General features: G+C 38.6%; 1 protein-coding gene across 1 annotated transcript in view; it reads right to left on the reverse strand.

Moving 5' to 3' along the window:
* LOC138760465 (A disintegrin and metalloproteinase with thrombospondin motifs 16) overlaps positions 1-23,111 on the reverse strand; it is a 213,277-nt gene that overhangs the window by 19,352 nt on the left and 170,814 nt on the right. Inside the window, exon 18 of the mRNA XM_069931104.1 lies at positions 20,823-20,949. Coding sequence (XP_069787205.1) covers positions 20,823-20,949 — 127 coding nt within the window. The remainder of the gene's footprint in view (positions 1-20,822; positions 20,950-23,111) is intronic.

Raw genomic sequence — 23,111 nt, forward strand, 5'->3', positions numbered from 1 at the left:
TCTTCCCCTCTGTTTCTCATAGTGACCACTCCTTCCATGACTCCTTCGTCTATTCCTCCCATTCCATCAATCGCCTCCTTGGAACCTACCCCATGGCAACTGTAAGTGTTGCCCCAACACTTACAGCTCCTCCATCACCACCATATAGGGCCCCAAACAGTCCTTCCAAGTGAAGCAACACTGCATTTATTACTCCCGTTATGTTTCCTCTACACTGGAGAAACTGGACGCAGACTTTGAAATTGCTTTGTTGAGCACTTCAGCTCTGTCTGCTACAATAACAGGGAACTCCCAGTGATAACCTATTTCAATTCCCCACCCCAATACCATGCCGACACATTTGTCCATGGGTCTCATGCATTTCCATATGAACCACCTGAAAATTGAAGGAACAATGCCTAATATTCCCTCTGGGAACTGTCCAACCAGATGGCAATAGACCATAAGACATAGGATCAGAAATAGGCTATAAAGCCCATTGAGTCTGTCCTGCCATTTAATCATGAGTTGATCCATTTTTCCACTCAGCCCCACTGTCCATACTTCCCTTAACCTTCAATGCCCTGGCTAATCAAGAACATGTCAATCCCTGCCTTAAATACACCCTAAGAAAGACCTGTTCTCCATAATCCCCTGAGGCAACAAATTCCACAGATTTACCATGCACTGGCAAAAGAGTTTTTAAGTTACCTTCAAGTTTTTATAAACTTCCCAATCCTCTATCTTCCCACTAATTTTTGCTTCCTTGTAATGCTCTCTTTTGCTTTTATGTGGCTTTGAGTTCCCTTGTCAGCCACAGTTGTGACAGTTTTCCATTTGAATATTTCATCTTTTTTTTGGTAAGTTTTTATCCAGCATCTTCCCAATTTATTTTGGAAAATCCATCCATTGTTGCTCTGCTTTCTTCTCTTCAAGTGCTCCCTTCCAATCTACTTTAGCCTTTTTCTCTTTCAGGGCCCTTTACTCCACTGAAATACTGACACGTAGAACAATACAGCACAGTACAGGCCCTCCTGCCCTCGATGTTGTGCCAACCCATATACCCCTTTCTAAAAAAAAGGTACTAAACCCTCTCTACCTCATAACCCTCTATTTTTCTTTCATCTAAGTGACTAAGAATCTCTTAAATGCCCTCCTCCCCCCCCCCCCCCCCAAATTCTACCACCATTCCAGGCACCTACAACTCTCTGTTTAAAAAAAATCCTTAATGTCTCCCCTAAACTTTCCTCCCTTAACTTTGTACATATATTCTCTGATGTTTGTTGATCCTGCTTTAGGAAACAGGTGATGGCTGTACACCCTGTCTATGCCTCTCATAATCTTGTAGACCTTTATCATCCTTCTACGCTCCAAAGGGAAAAGTCCCAGCTCTGCTAACCTTGCCTCATAAGACTGGTTTCCCAATCCAGGCAAAATCCTGGTAAATCTCCTCTGCACTTTCTCTCTCTCTCTTACACACACACACACACACACACACACATATAAATAATATATATATAAAAAGAAATATATATATATGTATGTATGACCCAAAATCAACCTTTCAAAAAGATTACTCAAAATGGCATGTGATTTTTTTTCAAGGGTGAAAAGTTAATGAAAATACATTCACCAATTGACAAAATAACAAATTGTGCAGCTTGAAATTTCTTTTCAAAACAAGACTTTTCTTAAAGTTTTGTCTTTTGAAACTATGCTTTTGTCAGAATAGTGCAACAAAATGATATTTCCTTTCATTTGCTCTGTGTTAGAATGTTTGGACAAAGGTCTGTAATACAAAAATACTTGACTGTTTCAGTCTTCCACTGACCATTGGTGAAGTGCAGCCATCGTTCTGTGCCCAGCTACCCATCATGTGCTAGTGCATCAAGCCAGTTGATGACAGCTGACTGGCTCACAGCTCAGGAGAGAATGAGAGCAAGGAACTCAGACTGTAACTCAAACCATCACTGAGACAACCAGAAAAACATCTGTCAGCACTTGTGCATGTTACCTTCACAGTTATTTAGTAGACCTATTCTCTTAAATTATAACTGGATAAATGGTGTTTATTAACTCAACATGTCATAGCCTCCACATAAACCCTTTTAGTGTTTCTTCTTCAGGCATAAATAGTAAACATTTCCTTCAATACTGATTAAATTTTGGGTTCACAGCTTGGGGAAACAAGTGTTCCTTTTTTGCAGACTTAAGATAGGGGATTTGGATCATAGCCAAAGATCACAGACTGCATACAAGAAGGGTCAAAGATATCAGTTACAGAAAATGGTATTTACTGGATGCCTTAAGTAATGCCAGTGTGCATCATTAATAAGGCAAACCATTGGAATGATGTCATCTTCTATAAAGAAGTCCTCCTTTGCGTGACTAACTCATTTTTGTACAAATAATTTTTGCAAACACAGCAGTTTCACTGACTTGTGTGTCTGCTCTCATGTGAGAATACACAAATGTCTGCACACATCCTATACCAGCGACTATTGTAGGTGCACTGGAGAAATGTAAACCACAATAACAAGGCATTTTACAAAACATTACAAACATTGTATTAATATTCCCATGGTTGATCTCAACTAGTTCAGTATAATGGTATAAGCCATTCTTTATTTTTGTAATCTGATATTTAAAACACCAAAAACAATCATCCCTTAAAAAAAATTAAACCACAGCCATAACTTTTTTATTAGCATTGGATACATCACATTGAGAATGTTTTTCCTCTAGCTTGTCAACATTTGTTTCTGAATGAAGACTGGGCAAAAGGTTACATGTGGATTGGAGTATTCCCATCCATTTGAAACAGAGACTCTCAGTAATGGCCTGTCACAACACAGGACTCTGACACTGTACATTATGAAGAATGGTCTTGCTTTTCACATGATGAAAAAATGTGAAGTTCTGTTGATCCTGATGATCAGCAGAACATGCATATGAGAAGACCTGAACGATGACTAGAGTGAAGGTAGGGCTGCTTAAGAATAATGGAGTGAACGTGCACCTGGAGGGAGAGAAGGTAGGGGAGGTACTAAATGAATGCTTCAAAGTTCACAGAGACCTTAATCAACGTGAGGTCAGTATAGAACAGACTTATGAGTTGGAACACGCTGAGGTTAAGAAATCAGAAATACTGGATCTTCTTGAAAACATCTGGATTGATAAGTCCCTGAGACCAGATATATTCAGGTTACTACCAGAAGAGATGGCTGGGGTGTTGACAATGATCTTTTTGTCCTCCCTGGCCACAGGGAAGATACTGGAGGCCTTAATTAGTCAGGAAACTGAGCTCTGAATGGTGAAAAATTCAGAAAGAGAGGGGGGTGTAACAAGACCTGGATGAACGGCACATCAGTCACTGAAAATTGGAACATGGGTATAGCAAGTGGCAAAGAAAACCAATGAGATATTGGCTTTTATTACAAGAGGTTTTGATATAGATGCAAGGATGCCTTGTTGCAGTTGTAAATGGCCGTGGTGGGGCTATGCCTTGAGTATTGTGTGCAGTTTGTGCTTCATAATCTGAGGAAGAATATTCTGACTAGTGAGGGGCTACAGCGAAGCTTCACAAGACAAATTTCTGGGGTAGCAGGTCTGATATATTAAGAAAGACTAATACAGACTACGGTTACAATCATTACAATTTAGAAGAATGAGATGGAATCTTGTTGGGGAAAATATAATTCTGACAGGACTAGACAGGTTAGAAGAATGTTTCTGATGTTGGGGAAGTCCAGAACAAGTGGTTACAGTCTTAGAAGTAAATCATTTAGGACTGAGATGAGGAGAAACTTTGCGAGGCTTGTTTCTGTGGTGGAAAGTTTCTACCACAGAAAGTTGTTGACTCCACTTCATTGGATGTATTCAAGAAGGAGTTTGACGCACCCCAATTAGCTAAAGGGATCGAAGGATATGAAGCGAATGCAGGAATAGCGTACTGAAGTTGTATGATCATACTGAATGTGGTTCAGGCTCAAAGGGAAGAATGGCCTTCTACTGCTCCTAGTGTCCATGTTTCTCCCACCATTTGCAGCCTGCAGATTACCTGACATCTGTATTGATGAGTCCAATAGAAGAAGGACTTTGCTTTGCACAAAGCATGTGAGACAACTTCTGTTATGTACAGATTCAAGTTTGGATTACAGGAACGCCTGTGTATGACTTTCTTGGTGCTGACGAATTCCAACCCCTGCAATTCTCTAAATATCACCTGATAGAATGTATGTGCAGTTTGCTTGCAATAATGAGAATCAAATTCAAACAATGGACCTGTTTCGACAGGACGGTTTTCATCTGATCTGGAGGGGGAACTAATATCCTTGCAGGAAGGTTTGCTAGTGATGCTCCAGTGGGTTTAAACTAGATTTGTAGGGGAATGGGAACCACAGTTCCAGAGTAGATAGGGAACTGGAGGGGGAAAAACATGAAGTGAAGATTACAGGTAACATCAGAACTCAAAGGGTGGTATATGATATTTTCAGGTGTATCTATTTCAATGAAAGAAGTATTTTTGGAAAGGAAGATGAGCGTAGAGCATGGATTAGTGCGTGGAATTATGACACTGTGACCATCAGTGACGTTTGGTTACAGGAGGGGCAGGACTGGCTGTTCAATGCTCCAGGCTTCCATCGTTACAGATGTGATAGAACAGGGGGAGTGAAAGGGGGAGGAGTTGAATTGCTCGACAGGGAAAATATCACAGCAGGCTCATCTACTGAGACTATATGGGTGAACTGACGAATGGGAAAGGTATAACCACACTCATGGTCTTGTATTATGGACCACCCAATAGTCAGTGAGAATTAGAGGAACAAATCTGTTGGGAGGTAGCAGGTATTGAAAATTGAGCTCCCAATAGCTTGGATTATGGTTCTTGATGGTTGAACATATGGAGAAAGTGAGACCAAGAATGATAGTTAACAGAGAAAGACAAGGTCAACCCCAAGCAGCGTGAGAAACACAAAGATGCTGAAATCTTGAGGGGAAAAACAAGATGCTGGGGGAACTCAACAGATAGTGTCCATGCTTAGAAATAGTCAACATTTTGGGTCAGGACTCTTTATAGACTGGAGCAGTCAAAGTGAGCTCTCATAGGCAAAGGTAACTTTTGCAGTTGGGATTAAGTGAGAGAAAATGAGTCAGCAGGTTTGGCACAAGGCAAAGAAAGAAAAGAATGGATAGAAACAGAAAGAATGGGCAAGAGAGTAATTAGATTTGGCACTCAGTGCTGGAAGGCTGCAATGGGAATATGTAATTAATGGGATAGAAGGTGACAACAGGAAGTAGTACTTGAAAAAGAAAAGCAGGAACCAGGGCAGAAGAGGTGGCCATGTCTCCTCTCAATAAGGGTTTACAAATTGGATTGTAACATGAGTTTATAACCTGCCAATTTGGCAGGTTATCTACCCATGTACAGCCCAATCAGGTAGAATTAAAATAAAACTGCATAGGTTGGCAAATTATCTTGAAGGTGGACTGTTGACCCATGTAGACGTACCGTGTAGCTGCTACTGCTCAATTTATAATCAATTGATGGCTGCCTGGGTGGAAGATGACGTCAGAGCATGTGTCCTTGTGTCATCAGTGACACGTTGGGACGAGGTTTGAGTGTGGAAATGAACAGCTCAGTCTTAGGTCGCTGTAATAATGAGGGCACGTGTCCATAAAATGAATATAGATCAGTTTTAGCTACTTCCTGTGGGGGATACCAGTGACTTCCGATGGGTGCGGAACGAGTCACGCACCCGCCCTACCAAAGGGACGGGATCGAGTCCCAGTTTGTAAACTCCTAATTTCTAGAATGTTGCTCTGTTTCTGTTCTTTTTAACTACTCATATCACTGGGAGAAAAGGAAATCTGGGCCTGCTGGTTCTTTCCTAAAGACTACAAAATGAATTAGCCTCGCCCCATGTGGAACTGCACACCACTTGGCTACTAATCTTTAAAAGGATTATGCACTAGGTATTAATGGTGATGGCAAATGTGGTGCAAGGAACGTTGGACTGAACATGTGGCTGAATTGCTATCGCTAGTTCTGCACATGGTTTTCTCACTGTGAGAGAACTGTTGAGGAACCTGCAATAAGTTCCAGGAGATAGGTCATTTTTCTAAAATAAATTTCTCCTGCATAACTTTGCTTTGGTGATGGTACTTTCAGAATTCAATTTTCTTCAGAATAATTATCTTGATTCCCAAAAAGTAGATAATGATAAACAATCATTCTCCCAAAATATTTTATTTGAAAGGCCTTTCTAATTTAGCTACCACCTGCATCTATCAAGGTTTCTCCTCATTAATAAGTATTAAGAAGGACAAAGGGAAATTAGAACCCAGGAGTAAAACTTGTGAGGACAATATATTGAATGGGTTGAACAATGCAGGTGCAAATTAGTTCTTGTGGATTCAGTTTTATTAGTTGTTTCAAATGGTTTCCATTTTATTTCCAATCAGGGGAAGTTAAACTTGACAGGTCTTTGTAAAAACTGTAAAACTAAGGGTCATATTTCTCCACAGGAACTTTATCAACAGCTGCATCACAGCAAACTGCTCCCTTGTGCACAAGAGCACCTGTCAGGCTGCTAGCCCGATGCCAAACCCAATCAGATCATATCTGGTACCAAACAGAGCCATCACTTTAAATTCCACGCCTGTACAAGTCTGATCAGCAGTCCTGGTATTAATATGACTGAAAGAAGCAATACCATGGTCAGCAGATCTGATGTAATTCTAATATGGTTTTAATTAAAAGATCCCATTCAAAGTATTCAATTATTGTTTCTATTCAAAGGTTGATTGTCCTGCTGTGGTTTTCCAGCATTCCTCTGTCAATTCCCAAGTCCTTTTTTGTTTCAAAAGCTACAAGGAAATACAGGGGTACAGTTTCCACATGGTTCTGCTGGTTTAGCTGTCACAATGCAGTGCTAGAAAAAAAATTGTGGAAACTAAAACTGCATTCAGTGCAGATCAAGTTCCCACGATCTTTTATGCTAGTTTATTAAATGCTTCACAGTGAGCTCTCACAGCCCACATTACTGGCCATATCCCAAGATGAATTAACAACCATTACAATTTTATACTAATTGTACCCATGTTTCAGAGGAGGATCTGAAAATCAAACATAGACATAGAAATTAAAGCACCGTGTTGATCCTTCAGCACACAATGTTGTGCTGAACTATGTAAACCTACTCAACAAGAATCTAATATTTTTTCCCTACAGCTCACCCATAGCCCTCAAGTTAAGCAATCCATTTTGGGGCAATAAGGACACTCTAGCATCTTTTAAACATACTTGAATGTAATTTGCAGAGTGAGGTCAGGGCATAAATTGTGAGGACAGAAAAGAGACTATTACAGCCCATTCCCCAGTCATTTTCCCTGAAAGGCTATCTCCCCATATTCCCATCAACTTCAGCCTGTCTTTACCATTCACAAGAGACATCTTACAGCAGGAAACCCAGAGGTCAGCGGGAGAAGTTGCAATCTCCAATCAGACAAACTGGAAGTCACAAATGAACCTGGATCACTGGAGCTATGCCCCTCAATTATTGGATTCAGTAGTGCTGCCAGTGGACTGGAAATTTGTAAAGGCTGAATGGGGTAATCCTTAAAATTGCAGGCCTGTTATTTTAGCACTGGTGAAGATTAAACAATTTTGGGAAAGTGAACATCCCTTTAGATTGATACAGATTAAAGGAGAATGAGCAAAGGAAAATTATATTTGACAAGCTTGAATAATTTTTAATGAATGAATCGTGCATGTTGATGAAAGTTATGCCATAGATGGATATTAAGGAAAATCAAGGGATACAAGCTTAGTTCAGAAACAAGGTTGAAGTAATAGATTAGACATGGTCTCTCTGAAAGACAAGGGGCTGAATGGCTTACTCCCTGCTTCTATTTCTTTTGATAAATTTGCAAATATTATTCTTGTTAAGTGAACTGAAGTGCATCGAAATGATAGGAGGATCAGCGGCATCAAGAATATACAGTGGCTTGGCAAAAAGCTGTGAAACAAGAGTTGTAGTGGAGAGCAGTTATTTAAATTGGGAAGAGATTTACAATGCAATTTTTATATTTTAAGCTCACGTGAACCTTGAAAGTTTAATAAATAATGAGAATGACGGCAACAGACCAAGGAGAGGGGTGGACTGGTGGAATGGCAGACACAAGACAATGGAAACTCATTACATTAGAGTGTATGGTTAAGACAGAACACGAGATATTACAAGATAACTGTACAGATTGAAGATTCGTGTAAGAACAACATGTATAAATCTGTGAAGTAGTATTAGTAACAGTAAAAGAAATATTATAGGTCTACAGATGATACAGAAAAAGGCCATCATCATTTTAACTAATCCATGAAGAAATTTATACTTCCCTTGAACATCCTCTCTCTCCCTCATCTGAATCTATCAGCAAAAAACTCTACCCTCTCCTCCCTCATGCAGTTGTCCTGTCTCTCTGTGGACACACCTATACTATTTCATTTCCCCCTTGGTTGTGACCTTTACACTCATTAGATTTCAGGTAAGGAACTTGTTTATGAATTACTAATTGGAGGTTTTGAGTGACTAGCTTATACAGTATTGATGGCTTCTAGTTACGCTCTCTACACATGGAAACATTCTTTCTGTAACCACTCCATCAAACCCTTCCATAATTTTAAAGCTCTCTGGTTGAAGATTAAACCAGAGCACCTGTCTGTTCATTCTTTCACCATTTATCATCCTATTTCTGTTAACACTTTTATAAATATTCTCTGCACTTTCTCCAGGATCTGTAAGTTCAAAATCGCAATGAAAACACTAACCAGTGTTTGATTTAAATTCAGCACAACTTCACTGTTTATCAATTCCAACCTTCTAGAATTAACCTCAAATGCTTGGCTCTTTTGTTCTATGGCCTTTCCTTTACAATCCTTCCTCATTCAAGACTAAACAATTTTAAAACAAAAGGTGGTTGTTACAAGAACACCAATGAATCTGACAGTACCAGTCACAAACACTGCTTATGAACGTAAAAGAGAAAAAAAAAACCCATTTTCCCTTGAGGACGTGTTGCCCACAATCCCTTGGACAGCGAGCAACTTCCTGGCAGAATTTAAATCTTTTACTATCCATCTCCAATTCTGAATCAAATTTGTGTTTCAAAGGTTATTGAATATCATGCTCAGAGGCTTAAGTGGCTCATCAGTACAATAGTACAATTTGCCCGTGGAAGTGGACTTGATGGAATGGTGACAGATTGTGAAAGAGAGCAAAATTGCTGGTGCAGTAGCAGTCCATGTTTGCAATAGTTTAAACCAATGGGAGATACTGAAGCTATCCCATAGGATAAAAATCATAAAATATTTGCCACTCCATTTTTGGAAAATGACATTTACCAGAAAGCCAACATTTATTCACCATTGCCAACTGACCTTGAGAATCGAACATGCTTCTTGAACTGCTGCAATTTTGGATAATCGGAAGCGTACTGTACTAACAACAATCTCTCTCTCTCAATATCAAGGAGATGATTGTAGACTTTATGAAGGGAAAACTAGAGGTATACAATCCACTGAAGTGGAGAGGGTGAGCAAATTTAAATTCCTGGGAGTCACAATCTCAGAGAAACTTTCCTGGACCCAACATACTAATGTCATGTGAAGAAAGCACATCAGTGCTTCTACTTTCTAAGGAGATTGCCGAGGTTTGGTATGACATCGTAAACTGTGGCAAACCTCTACAGATATGTAGTGGAACATGTGCTGACTGGCTGCATCATGGGGGCAACAATACCTCTGAATGGAAAACCCTACCTAATGTAGTGAACACAGGCCAGTTTATCACAGACAAAATTCTCCCCAGCATCAAGAAAATCTACATAGAACACTGTTATTGGTGGGCAGGAGTAATCATCAAGGATCCTCACCATCTAGGACATGCTCTGTTCTCGCTGTTGCCATCAGAAAAGAGGTCTAGGTGCCACAAGACTCACACCACCAGGTTCAGGAACAGTTGCTACCCCTCAACCACCAGACTCCTGAACAACAGAGTTAATTACCCATTTAAGGACTCTTATTTTGCACACTATTTATTAATGAATATTTATTTTTGCTGTATTTGCACAGTTTGTTTACATTTCTTTCTTTTGTGTACATATCTTTTTCCTTGAGTACAGTTTACAGTTACCGGTAAGTAGAAATTCTGCCTGACCTGCAGGGAAACAAACTTCATGGTTGTATGTGATGCCATTATGGACTCTGACTCAGAAAATGGCAGCACTGCCGCTGAGCAAGGAGTGGAGATACAGCGCTCCTGTGGAGTTCAACTGACCAGTCAACTGCCATCAGCTCTGCACAGGCTTTGAATAGCCCGTTAAAGGAGCCGATGATAGTTTTATTTAAAATCCTGTGACCATGGGGTTTGCACCCAAGATGGCAGTGTCTATGATCGACAGCGGCCACGAGGGGTTGCAGACTTCAGGGGAGCAAAGGACCCGTGCAGTAAGTGGGGAGTAAATGAGAAGGAGAAGCAGAGGAGATGACCCATGGGACGGTGACCAGTGATGGGTTCTGAGGCTGAAAGACCTACGCATGCGGCGGGCTGCTGGCGACTCGAGGCGAGGCTGGGGGACGTTGGAGATGGCTGTTGGCGGACTCGCGCTGGGCTGTGGACTGCTGGCGTCTGGCTTGAAACTGGCTGAAAAGTACCAGGTATCGGAACCAGGATGCGAGAGGGTGCTGAAGGTGCTGAGATCACGGGTTGCCAATGGTTTGGACTGAACTCTATGTGGCTGTGGAGGCTATAGGAGCGCTGGAGGCAAATCTATTGACACTCAGTGACTCTGGGGGGACTCTCTTTTGTTTTTCTTTCTCTGACTCTACAAGGCACTTCAGGAAATTTCTGCCAATGGCGAATCAGTCTGGTTTACAGCAGGCAAAAGCAACGGCACAGTTATATTACATGAGAATAAATTGAATCTTGAGTATAAATTTTAATACATTTTAATTTTGTTATAAGGGCTAATGCTTGAAAGATAAATGACAACGGGTAGCAGTTTAACCTCTTTATTTGAAATCAAAATATTTTCCTGCTTAGAATGCAATACACTGGAACCTCTCACAATCTCTTCTACTGAGTATTAGTTAATCATTATTTAGCACTATCTGTTACTTTCACCTGACTTCAGAGGTCTCCTCCTTGATAGAACAAAGTCAGGAGCAGAATAGATCAGGTGAATGGATGGAACCTCTTGCCCAGAACTGAGAACCAGAGGACATTTATTTAATGTGAGGGGGAAGAGATTTAATAGGAAGTTAAGGTATCCTTTTTTTTACACAAGTGGTGTGCGTATGGAACAAACTTCTGGTTGAGGTAGTTGCTATTGAAATATTTAAGAAATATTTGGATGGAAGTTTAAGATAGGATAGATAGAGGGATATGGGCCAAATGCAGGCAAGTAGGATGTGTGGGTGGGATATTTTGGTCAGGGTGGGGCACGTCAGGCCTGTTTTCATTGCTGTATGACCCTGTGACAGGACCGTTCCTGCTGCCAACTTGCTTTCTTTAGACAGTGAATATTTTCCAGGAAGGTGGGTTTACAATGGGTTTCTTCCATAATCTAATTCCACAGAGATCGGAGAACTTGTAATTTCCTACTGGAGCTCATAGTTGTAGTCATGTTTTATGGTTTAGGTAGCTTATCCATTGGAAAGAATAGGAAAAGATTAAACTACATAGGATGCACCCCTCCATACACAGCACCACTAGTGGAAGTTGAGAAGTGAACAATCTTAATTAATGAGTTTAGGGAGTAACACAAAACAAAGGTTGGGGAAGAGAGAAAACAATATTGATTGAAAGAATGTATTAAGAACATTCCTTCTATTGGTTTTAATGGTTATGCATAATATTCGTGAACCTTTAAAATGAAGAACAGAGTGATGTTGTCAATTTATTTTTCCGAAGCCTATTCAACAGCTAAGAGAAGTGGAAACCATTCTGCCTGCTGATTTTATGACGATGGCCTGCTTGAGCTGAAGGTGGCAGTCTAGTCCACTGGCCTGAACATTCTAGCTCATCTTGTCAGACTGCTAAGGTGAACATAAATGAAGCAATTGGATGGAGATGGGTAGATACAGCTGGATCTTTACCATTTCCATGCTGCAGCCAGTTACTAAAAGTGGCCAAGATATGCTATTCATATCAGCTGCTGAGACTTTTTTTAACTGCTTTCACACTTTAGGAACTCGTGGATCGACAGCACTTCAACACCCTGCAGCTTTTTGGAGCCCAAAGGATTTGGTTAGTCCAACTGTTCTGTATCTTGAGAGTAATCCAACACATCAAATGCTTTGAATTTCCAGTGCCTCACACCCACAGATCCAGATAGTTGGGCCGCTGCCATATGCTCGAGTCAAAATTTGGATCACAATAGCTGAATTTACCACAAAGCTAACCATTAAGAACCAACTTGTCATTAAACGTTTATCAGCTTTCGAAGAATTTGTTCAGCATTCGCTTTTGGGCATTGTACATGTGTAATGTTTCCCCATTTGCTTTTGATATCTGAGGCAGGTCTTCAATATATTGTTTTAATTAATTAAAAAGATAAAACTATCAATAGGATTTTAATCCACTAAGTTAGAAAAAAAGATCTACAGTGAATAAATCCTGCAACTAAAGGAAACAGGAGATGAGAGGGAAGATCTGCCAGATAAACAAATCAGGGACTAATTAGAAGGACTGTAAACATAGAACAAAACAGCACATTACAGACCCTTCAGCCCTCGATGTTGTGCCCATCCATATATTCCTTCCTAAAAAAAATACTAAACCCTCCCTACCCCATAACCTTCTATTTTTCTTTCATCCATGTGTCTTTCTAAGAGTCTCTTAAATGCCCCCAATGTTTCAGCCTCCACCACCATCCTTAGCAAGGCATTCCAGGCACCCATAACTCTCTGTGTAAAAAAAACGTATTCCTGATGTCTCCCCTAAACTTCCCTCCCTTAACTTTGTACATATGATCGTTTGATGATCGTGCCCTGGGAAAGAGGTGCTGGCTATCCACCCTATCTATGCCTCTCATAATCTTGTAAACCTCTGTTAAGTCTCCTCTCATCCTTCTATGCTCCAAAGAGAAAAGTCCCAGCTCTGTTAACATTGCCTCATAAGACTTGTTTCCCAGACAACATCCTGGTAAATCTCCTCAGCACCCTCTCCATAGCTTCCACACCCTTCCTGTAATGAGGTGACCAGAAATGTACACAATACTCTAAGTGTACAGTTGTAATATGACCTCTCAACTCCTAAATTCAATCCCCCATTAATGAATCGCAGCATCCCATAGGCCTTTTTTTTATTGAAAATTTTATTTATCATTTGTATCAATACAAGTTATACAGTAGCTTTATAAACCATACAAAATGATACAATAATTTTTAAATTTTCTCCCCAACCTCCCTCCTCACAAAAGAAAAAATGAGGAAGAAAAATAGAAAAAAGAAAGAATACCTACTTCTACATTTATATTATTAACATTATTTTTTAATATAATGGCTAACTGTGAGAGGTTGGCAAAGTGGAGGATGAGGATGGACTTTTATTCATAAAATCCATATATGGTTCCCAAATTTTATAAAAGTTTTAATTTGATTCCTTAAATTATATGTATTTTTTTTCTAAAGGTATACAATTTTGCATTTCAATATGCCATCTGTCTATTTTTTTTAACCAAATTCTCAGTTTTCTATGTTACTGCTATACATTTCTTTGCTGTCGCTATGGCTATATTAAAAAAAACTCGATATTAATCCAATTTCAATTTTATATCTTCTTCATGTATATTCCCAAGTAAAAATATTCTTGGATCTTTTTGCATCTTTATCTTCATAATTCGTCCTAACAATACACTCAAATATTTCCAAAATTGATCCACTTTGACAAAGGTCCATACCAAATGTAAAAAGGTCCCCACTTCCTTATTACATCGAAAACACTTATCCAGATAATTAGAATTAAGTCCATCCAATTTATGTGGATTATATTATAACTGATGAAGAACATTATATTGAACCATTTGATATCTAGCATTAACTGCATTCATAACACTCTCTTGACACAATTTTGACTCTATTTCCTCTTGGATTTGTATATTTAAATCTTTCTCCCCTCATAATTTTGATTTATATAAATCTTTTTTTCTATTAGTTTCTTGTAATTTTATATACATATTGGTAATAAATTTCTTGATAATAAATAAATCTGTTATTATACCTTCAAATTGACTTTGTTTAGGGAGTCTCAAATCTGTTCTTAATTTCTTTTTTAAATATGATTTGAATTGATAATATGCAAAAATTGTATTATTTTGTATGTTACATTTATCTTTTAATTGCTCAAAAGTTAAAAAAATGCCAAAAAGCAATCTTTTATCCTCTGTATACCTTTACTGTACCAATCATCAAATAAAGAATTATTCAAAGTGAAAGGAATAAGTTGATTTTGTTTTAACAAAATTTTAGCTAATGGATCATTTTTAATCCCTCTCTCTCCATATGAATTCCATTCCATATTTTCAATATTTGTTTTAAAATTGGAAATTCCATTTTTCCTTTAAACAATTCATATTCTATTTATACAACATTTGTTCTGGGATAGTTTCTTCAATCTTATTCATTTCAATCTGAACCCAAGCTGTTTCTCACCCATTTGATAACAGAAGGACAAAAATCTTAATTGAGCTGCTTTATAATAATTTTAAACATTTGGTAATCTTAGTCCACCCTAATCAAATTTCCATGTTAATTTTTTTTAAGACCAATTCTTGACATTTTACCTTTCCAAATAAATTCTCATATAATTTTATTCAAATTTCAAAAGAACATTTCTGGCACAAGATTTAAATAAATATTGTATTCTTGGAAAAATATTAATCTTAATACAATTCACCCATCCTATTAACATTATTGGTAAATCTTTCCATCTTTTCAGATCTTCTATCATTTTTTAAAAGCAGTGAATAATTTAACTTAAATAAATTATTTATATTTCTGTCAAATTTTATTCCTAAATATTTAATTGCTTCTTTTTGCTACTTAAATTTTGTCAATCTCTTACATTGTGAGTAATTCATATCAGCCATAGGCATCACCTCACTTTTATGAATATTAACTTTATAACCTGGTACTAATCTCATATTTAACTTATTCAATGATATTTCTGTTCTTGTTAAATATACTATAAAATCATCCGCAAACAAACTAATTTTATGCTCTTTATTACCTATCTCAAATCCCTTATTTCTTTATCACTTCTACTTATTTTTGCCAATGGCTCTATTGCTAATGCAAATAAAAAAAAGGTGACATGGACAACCTTGTCTAGATGACCTTTCTAACAAAGAAGGTTTTAATATTTGTCTATTTGTTACCACTTTTGCTTTTGGCTGATCATAAAACCCTTTAATCCAATTTACAAAAGTATTTGGAATCCCAAATGTAATAAACAAAAAAAAATCCCACTCCAATCTATCAAATGTTTTCTCTGCATCTAATGCAACTGCTACTTCTAGTATCATTCTACTTTGTGCTATATTTATGAAACATAAGAATTTAACTATATAATCTGCCAATTTATTTTTAATAAAAGCAGTTTGATCCATATTTATTAATTTTGATACAATTTTAGAATCCATATTCAGTAGTGATATAGGTCTATATGAAGAAGGTTGTAGACAATCCTTCCCTTCTTCAGAATTACTTTTATTAATGCTGTTTTGAAAGATTCAGGTAGGTCATTACCTCTTTCATTTGGTCTAATACCCCCATTAATACAGGTACCAATAATTCCTTAAATACTTTATAAAATTCTGGTGGAAAACCATCTTCACCTAGTGCTTTATTATTCTATAATGATATTAAGGTCTCATAAACTTATATTTCAGGAAAGTATTAGATAATTCTAATTTTTCATCTTCATCTAACATAGTCAATTTAACTTGTCACAAATATTTTATTATCATCTTTCATAGATGCTGATTGATAAAGTTTGGCATAAAATTCCTTAAAATTATCATTTATTTCCAGCATTTTATGTAACTTGATCAGTACTTTTCTTAGTAGCACTTATTGTTCTACAAACTTGCTCTGCTTTTAATTGCCATGCTAGTACTTTCACCTAATTTTCTTTTACTTAAATAAATGTTGCTTTTAATTTTCTTTAAACATAAAAAACAGGATCAAACTTGAACTTACTACTTTTCACTTAACCTACCTTAACCCCCTTCTAATTCTAAGCGCACATGTTTGTAATGTGTATATGTTCAGAAAAGTTCTTTCATTCAAAATCCATCTCACTTCTCACTCTGCCAAGTTCACTGGTATCAGGCAATTCTTATACTGTGCATAAATTTTAACTGTTATGAATTTTCACCAGGCTTCAGTGAAAAGATAAACGGTAAACCCTCAGGAAGGTTCTTGTTGGTTTCAGAGAGAGATTCTTTGCTCGTTGGATGTACACAAACTGATTTCCCATGATCAGTACTTCAGTGTCTTGCCAAAGAAACTTGGACCATCAGGGTTTTCCAAATTTTAGCTTCTTCTTCTAGCTTACTACAGAGTTCCACTCTTTCACCTAATTTATAACATTTTTTGATGTGGCCTAATTATATCTCTCTCTATTCTGTAAGTTTGTATTGTATTAAACCTTTATTTTTGATTCGAACAATATTCTTTTCTCCTCAGTTTTTTGCACTTGTATTTCCTTCTCTAATTTCATTATTTCTTTTTCCAACCGATCCACCTCTTTACTTTTGAAGTATAACTTATTATTTGACTTCTTAGATATGCCTTCATAGAATCCCATATTATAAACTTACTTGTTACTGAATCGTTATTTGAGAAAAAAATGTTGTCTCATAAAGTTGCAAAATACTTTTTTCTTCAGCAATGTTGTATTTAACCTATATCTATAACCTATTTTTTGTTCTTCCTCCAATAAATTTGACAAAATTAAGGTGAATGATCAGATAGAACTCGCGCTTGATACTCAACTTTTATCTAATGCTAAAGGAAAAATTATATTAGGTGAAGATTTTAATTTTACTTTGGAGCTTAAATTGGATAGATCAGGTGATAAAATAATGAAAAATAAAGTACCTAAAATAGCAATAGATTTAATGAAAGATATAGGGTTAGTGGATATACAGAAAAGAATTCACCCAAGTGAAAGAGATTATTCTTTTTGGCATTAAACATATTCATGAATAAATATGTTTTTAATTTCTGCACAACTTCAATGAAAAGAGAGAGAATAATAATCCCTCTGTGAGATTTTAACAGTAATAAATAATGTGTTAAGATTGGTTGAGAAGAAACCTCGAATGTGTAGCTTTGTGGCGGCCCCTCACAGCCCCCTCGAGTGCCTCACAAAATGAAGGATATACGCAATGATCCAGCAGGCTGCACGGGGCCCGCAGCGCTGCCCTCCGATTGACCACAACTAAAGAAACCTAACTGGCCTATCAAGGAAAGTGGATCGCAAATGCACCAATCAGTGCTGAGGGGGCTTTGACCACACCCCTCAGCTTTAGAATAAAAGCAGGGCTGTGAGCCCAATAAAGCTCAGTGTTAACTACACTCAACTGGGGTTTGTGTGGTTCTTTTTGGGAACAGCTTGCTCTTTCTGAGCTAACCTGCATACAGCTATAACCTCTCCTGTGCTATAGGCTCCGCAGAGCCATCGCTTGTAGCAGCTAGCTGCAGCTTCAATATTATTTGTTCCTAACCTCTATGTTAAAAAGTAGAAAATGAGAGGACTTCTGTATCTAGTATTAGAAATAAACCAAACAGAATATCCAACCAATATCAGTAGAATACTGATCCTTAAGGTCATTGATTGTAAGATGATGTGATTAGAAAATTCGAGAGAACCACAAATAAACAGTATTGAAAAACAGTGTCAGTGATCCTATGAACAGAAGTGTGTTGAGTCAGCCCACTGTGGCATCTGTGTACAATTTCATTTTGATGACTGCTGTTTTGGACCTAATAATGTAGCTAGTGTCTCTCTTGATCTTCCACAGCAGATTAAGTGAATTCACATTTGCCACAGGAAGTTCCCCCACAATACCAGCATCTCCTCTCTTCCCACACTAGAGCTATTCATAGCGATCACGTTAATTACCACGGGCTGTGACTGGAAATCATCAAATATATAGTGCTTGCTAGATTCTTCACAGTTGCTTACATCTACAAAGAGTGATACATTAGCAGTCATGTGAATTTGTCCTGACCATCATTTCTCCACAAACTGGACCCAGACATAGGGAATTTGTCTCCATTGAGATAAACTGTGATTGGCAGAATGTACAGAACACAGAGCAGGACAAGGTTGAATATGAGGAGATTTTTTATGAGTCCAGCAATTCTCCTATTTCAACCTCAGTAAGAACCCACATGAAGGATGGCTGTTCCTCACATCTGTCCCCGTGAAATTTGCCACCCATTGTGGCCTCAATTGCAGCTTAGTGCACCCTGCTGTTGCCACAGACATCTTTATGCCAAACTAATTTCAGGGTGAAATTGGAGGCATCTCACAGTTTGTGTCCACTGATTTATAAGGGAGGTTACTACTGATTTATATTCAAAGCAAGGATTGCAGTATGCCATTGCACAGAGTTGCCATTGACTGAACATATGACTTTATGAGCAGCACATGTTAAAATGAACCTCAACTATTTAGGAGTCTTCTGTGCTCACCTGGTGCTTGACCACAAGTAGCATAAAGTGCTGGCCATCCCTTGAACCCATGGCATAGTTATTCTGTGGTGACTTAGTTTGCAACCAACCAAACCAAAGGTGGCTACTGGATGACAAAGGTAATATCCTGCACTCTACCTTACTGTAACACAAAATTCTGCACTTTGTTTTATAATTGCACTGCCTATTTAACTTAAGTATGGGTTGACTTACATGGATGGGATGAAAAGGAAAACTTTTCATTGCATCTTGGTGTTTGTGACGACAAACACCAAATTAAATCAGCAATGAAGGACTATAAGAACTTGTGAGATTAGTGAATTATCTTTCTTAGGTCAGTTACTCAGACACTACTGATGGAGCCAAGAGTTCATTTTTGGCATTCCCCATCTTTTATTTATGATCCAAACTGCAGAGTACTGATCCTTTATTAAACTATTAAAATATATTTTTGATACAATAATCTTGTACTTATATCTTTGGCTTGGCTTCGCGGACGAAGATTTATGGAGGGGGTAAAAAGTCCACGTCAGCTGCAGGCTCGTTTGTGGCTGACAAGTCCGATGCAGGACAGGCAGACACGGTTGCAGCGGTTGCAGGGGAAAATTGGTTGGTTGGGGTTGGGTGTTGGGTTTTTCCTCCTTTGCCTTTTGTCAGTGAGGTGGGCTCTGCGGTCTTCTTCAAATGAGGTTGCTGCCCCCCCAAACTGTGAGGCGCCAAGATGCACGGTTTGAGGCGTTATCAGCCCACTGGCGGTGGTCAATGTGGCAGGCACCAAGAGATTTCTTTAGGCAGTCCTTGTACCTTTTCTTTGGTGCATCTCTGTCACGGTGGCCAGTGGAGAGCTCGCCATATAACACGATCTTGGGAAGGCGATGGTCCTCCATTCTGGAGACGTGACCCATCCAGCGCAGCTGGATCTTCAGCAGCGTGGACTCGATGCTGTCGACCTCTGCCATCTCGAGTACTTCAACGTTAGGGATGAAAGCGCTCCAATGGATGTTGAGGATGGAGCGGAGACAACGCTGGTGGAAGCGTTCTAGGAGCCGTAGGTGGTGCCGGTAGAGGACCCATGATTCGGAGCCGAACAGGAGTGTGGGTAGGACAACGGCTCTGTATACGCTTATCTTTGTGAGGTTTCTCAGTTGGTTGTTTTTCCAGACTCTTTTGTGTAGTCTTCCAAAGGCGCTATTTGCCTTGGCGAGTCTGTTGTCTATCTCATTGTCGATCCTTGCATCTGATGAAATGGTGCAGCCGAGATAGGTAAACTGGTATTGCTTAATTATACACCATAAGAACCGTTTAGGAGGTAAATTCAATTATCATTAGACCACAAGGAAAATCGAAAGGAATTGAAGAAACTACACAATTTATCTGAGCTCATAACAAAATGATTAATGAATTCTATTGTACTTCCATCCCCACCAACCCAGTGTTGCAATTGTCAATGTATGAAATTGGACCTGCAGTAATGCACATCATCCAAATTCATGCAGTTAATGTAAAACTAAATAATCACACATTACAATTTCCATGTAGCAATTATTTTCCATCTTTTCAATAAGTTAACAGAGCCTTTTAAAATGGTCTGTTGTGTCAAAGAAGAGTAAATACTACTCAGTGATCTTTTTCAAAATTCAAAAGATTTGCACATTTAATTATATCACAGACAAATGTTATACTATTCATTTTCATCATTATTAAACTAAATTACACGTTGAGAGGAAAAAAAAATCATGGCCCTGCAACAGCAGCAATCCAAGAAAAAAAAGAGCAACTGACAGCTAGCAATAAGCAATAATTTAATTTAAAAAAAAACAATCTGCTGGTGTAACACAGCAAGTTGAGCTGCATCAGTGGGGGGAGGGGGGGGGAAGTATTGTTGATGTTTTGGCCAGAACCCTTCATCAAGCTGGTCTAAAACAGCACAACCTGCTGAGTTCCACCAGCAGATTTTTTTTTCCACTCTAAATTCCAGCAGTCTCTCTTGCCACTGATAATTTAAATTGCTTTGAAAGATTTAAAAATTGATCAAAATTTTCAGTAAATACATCATTGTTGTATGCCAAGCTCTTACCTTGTGGGGCAAGCCTGTAAATTACATGAGGTTACTCCAGTGGCGGGGCGACTCCTTGGGTTGCAGAGAGAGAGGTTTACCTGTGTGCGAAGATCACGGTAACAGGCTACCCTTGTAGTCATCTGGCCTAGAAAAGAAAAGAACATTTTTTACACATCTCATTAATGTCAATGAGATTTTAACCTGCAAAGTGTTTGAGATTTTATAAAGATTTTCGATACAATTATAGTGCAAGTGTTCAAGAGAGGCACTAACTGTCCCCACAGGCTGCCAGGTTGGTGAGCTGGCCCCATTCGTACACCCAGCAGAGGAAATGATAGGCCTTGTCAGGATTTTGCTGGTGAGTGCTTGCACTTTTGTTTCAGGTCAGAGAGGAGCAGGGAGAGGGGCAAAATAGCAAAATCTATCATGAAATTCAAGTCTAACATATTGCAATATTGAAATGCAACACATCGAGGATAAGGTGAGTCAAACATGAAACCCCTCCTGGCTGACAACAAAAGAATCACTTGAAAACATTTTGTTAAGCAAATGCTGATTGGATACCTTGGAAAATGCAAAATAGTGAAAGTAATGAATGTAGCGGACAAAGAATGTCCACCTGCTCTGGATGTGGAAAAGGATTCACAGAATCATCTCAGCTGGTGAATGACTAGCAAGGGCACACAAGTGTGGGAAGGGGTTTATTCAATTATCCAATTGTCTAAAACACTTGGAGTTCACACTGGAGAGAAGCCAGTAATCTGCCCTCTATGTGTAAGGGATTCAGTTATCCAATCTGTTAATACACTTGAGTTGCACCGAGCTACAAATTCACTTCGTCATCTCACCTGCTGACACATCGGCAAATGAAAATGGTGGAGATTGTTCATCTGCTGAGAGCGTGGAAAATGATTTATTGTTTCCTCTTACCTATTTGGACAGCAGCAAGATCACACTGGAGAGAGGGCATTTATCTGCTCTCAGTTCAGAATGGAATTCATTTTGTGGCCCAATCTGGTGAGACACATGCGATACATCTGACTAGTGATGCTCCATGTGGATCAGTGCAGGAACCCTTGTAAAACATGTATGACTTGCATGCAGATGTGAGAGGCAACATCAGAAAGTTCATGCACGAGTCAAAGATTGACATAGTTGTTGATAGTGTGGCACACTAAGGTGGTCTAAGGCTGCAGAGAGAGATCAATGTTTTGATGAGATGGACCAAAACAAAAACGGCAGGTGGAGTTTAATCCTGATAAATGTGAGGTAATATATTTTGAGAGTAGTAAAGGGACTAAGATATACAGAATGGGTGTGTCTTTGGAATAGAGGAACCTCAGAGTACAAGTATCCTTGAAGGTGGCAGTGCAAGTGAACAACATGGTTAGGCAGACATGTGGCACGTTGGCCTTCATTAGATGGAGCAGAACACAGCAGATCTCGCAGCATTCATAGGTGGTAAAGACATACTGTTTATCTGACATTTTAGGCCTGAGCTTTTCTTCAAGGTATTAGCTCCATAAATCCTTGGTCAGATCTAAGCTGGAGTACTGCATGCAGTTCTGGTCACCAAGATGTCGGAGTGACGTGTTAGCACTGGAAAGGTTTCGGAGGAGTTTCACAGTTTGTTTCAAGGGTGGAGCAGTTCAATGATGAGGAGAGCTTGAAGAGGGAAAGTCTTTTATCCCCGGAGTAGAGGGATATGATTGAAATGTATAATAAGTATGGTTATGATAGACAGCAGGAAATGTCTTCACATATTCGATAAAACAAGGGAACTAAGGTTTAAGATACAGAGAAAGAGATTCAAGTTGGATATGAAGGAATAATATACTGCCCGAGAGAATGCTTGAAGTTGGGTCACTGACAGTATTCTAGATGAGTCCTTGAATCACTGAGCCATAGAAGGCCATGGACCAAGTGTTGAAAGAAGAGATTACTAAGTCAGCATGGATGAGTTGGATTAAATGGCCTGTTGGTATATTGTAGGCTTTTTTGAAATAATGAGCAAAGCTGAGAGGACAGAATAAAGTAATTGTGAAATTGAGGCAGCAAGCGTTGGCCAAAGGAGAGAATAGTGGAGAGAATGAAATGGGCAGCAAGGTAATAAATAGTGGAGAGAATGAAATGGGCAGAAAGGTAATAGTGGAGAGAATGAAATGGGCAGGAAGGTAATAGTGGAGAGAATGAAATGGGCAGGAAGGTAATAGTGGAGAGAATGAAATGGGCAGCAAGGTAATAGTGGAAAGGACACAGGCTGAATGATAAGGGTAAAAACAATCAGATGTTATATGGCTCCAATAA

Source organism: Narcine bancroftii, chromosome 1, assembly GCF_036971445.1.
Source record: "Narcine bancroftii isolate sNarBan1 chromosome 1, sNarBan1.hap1, whole genome shotgun sequence".
In the NCBI taxonomy this organism is placed as follows: domain Eukaryota; kingdom Metazoa; phylum Chordata; class Chondrichthyes; order Torpediniformes; family Narcinidae; genus Narcine; species Narcine bancroftii.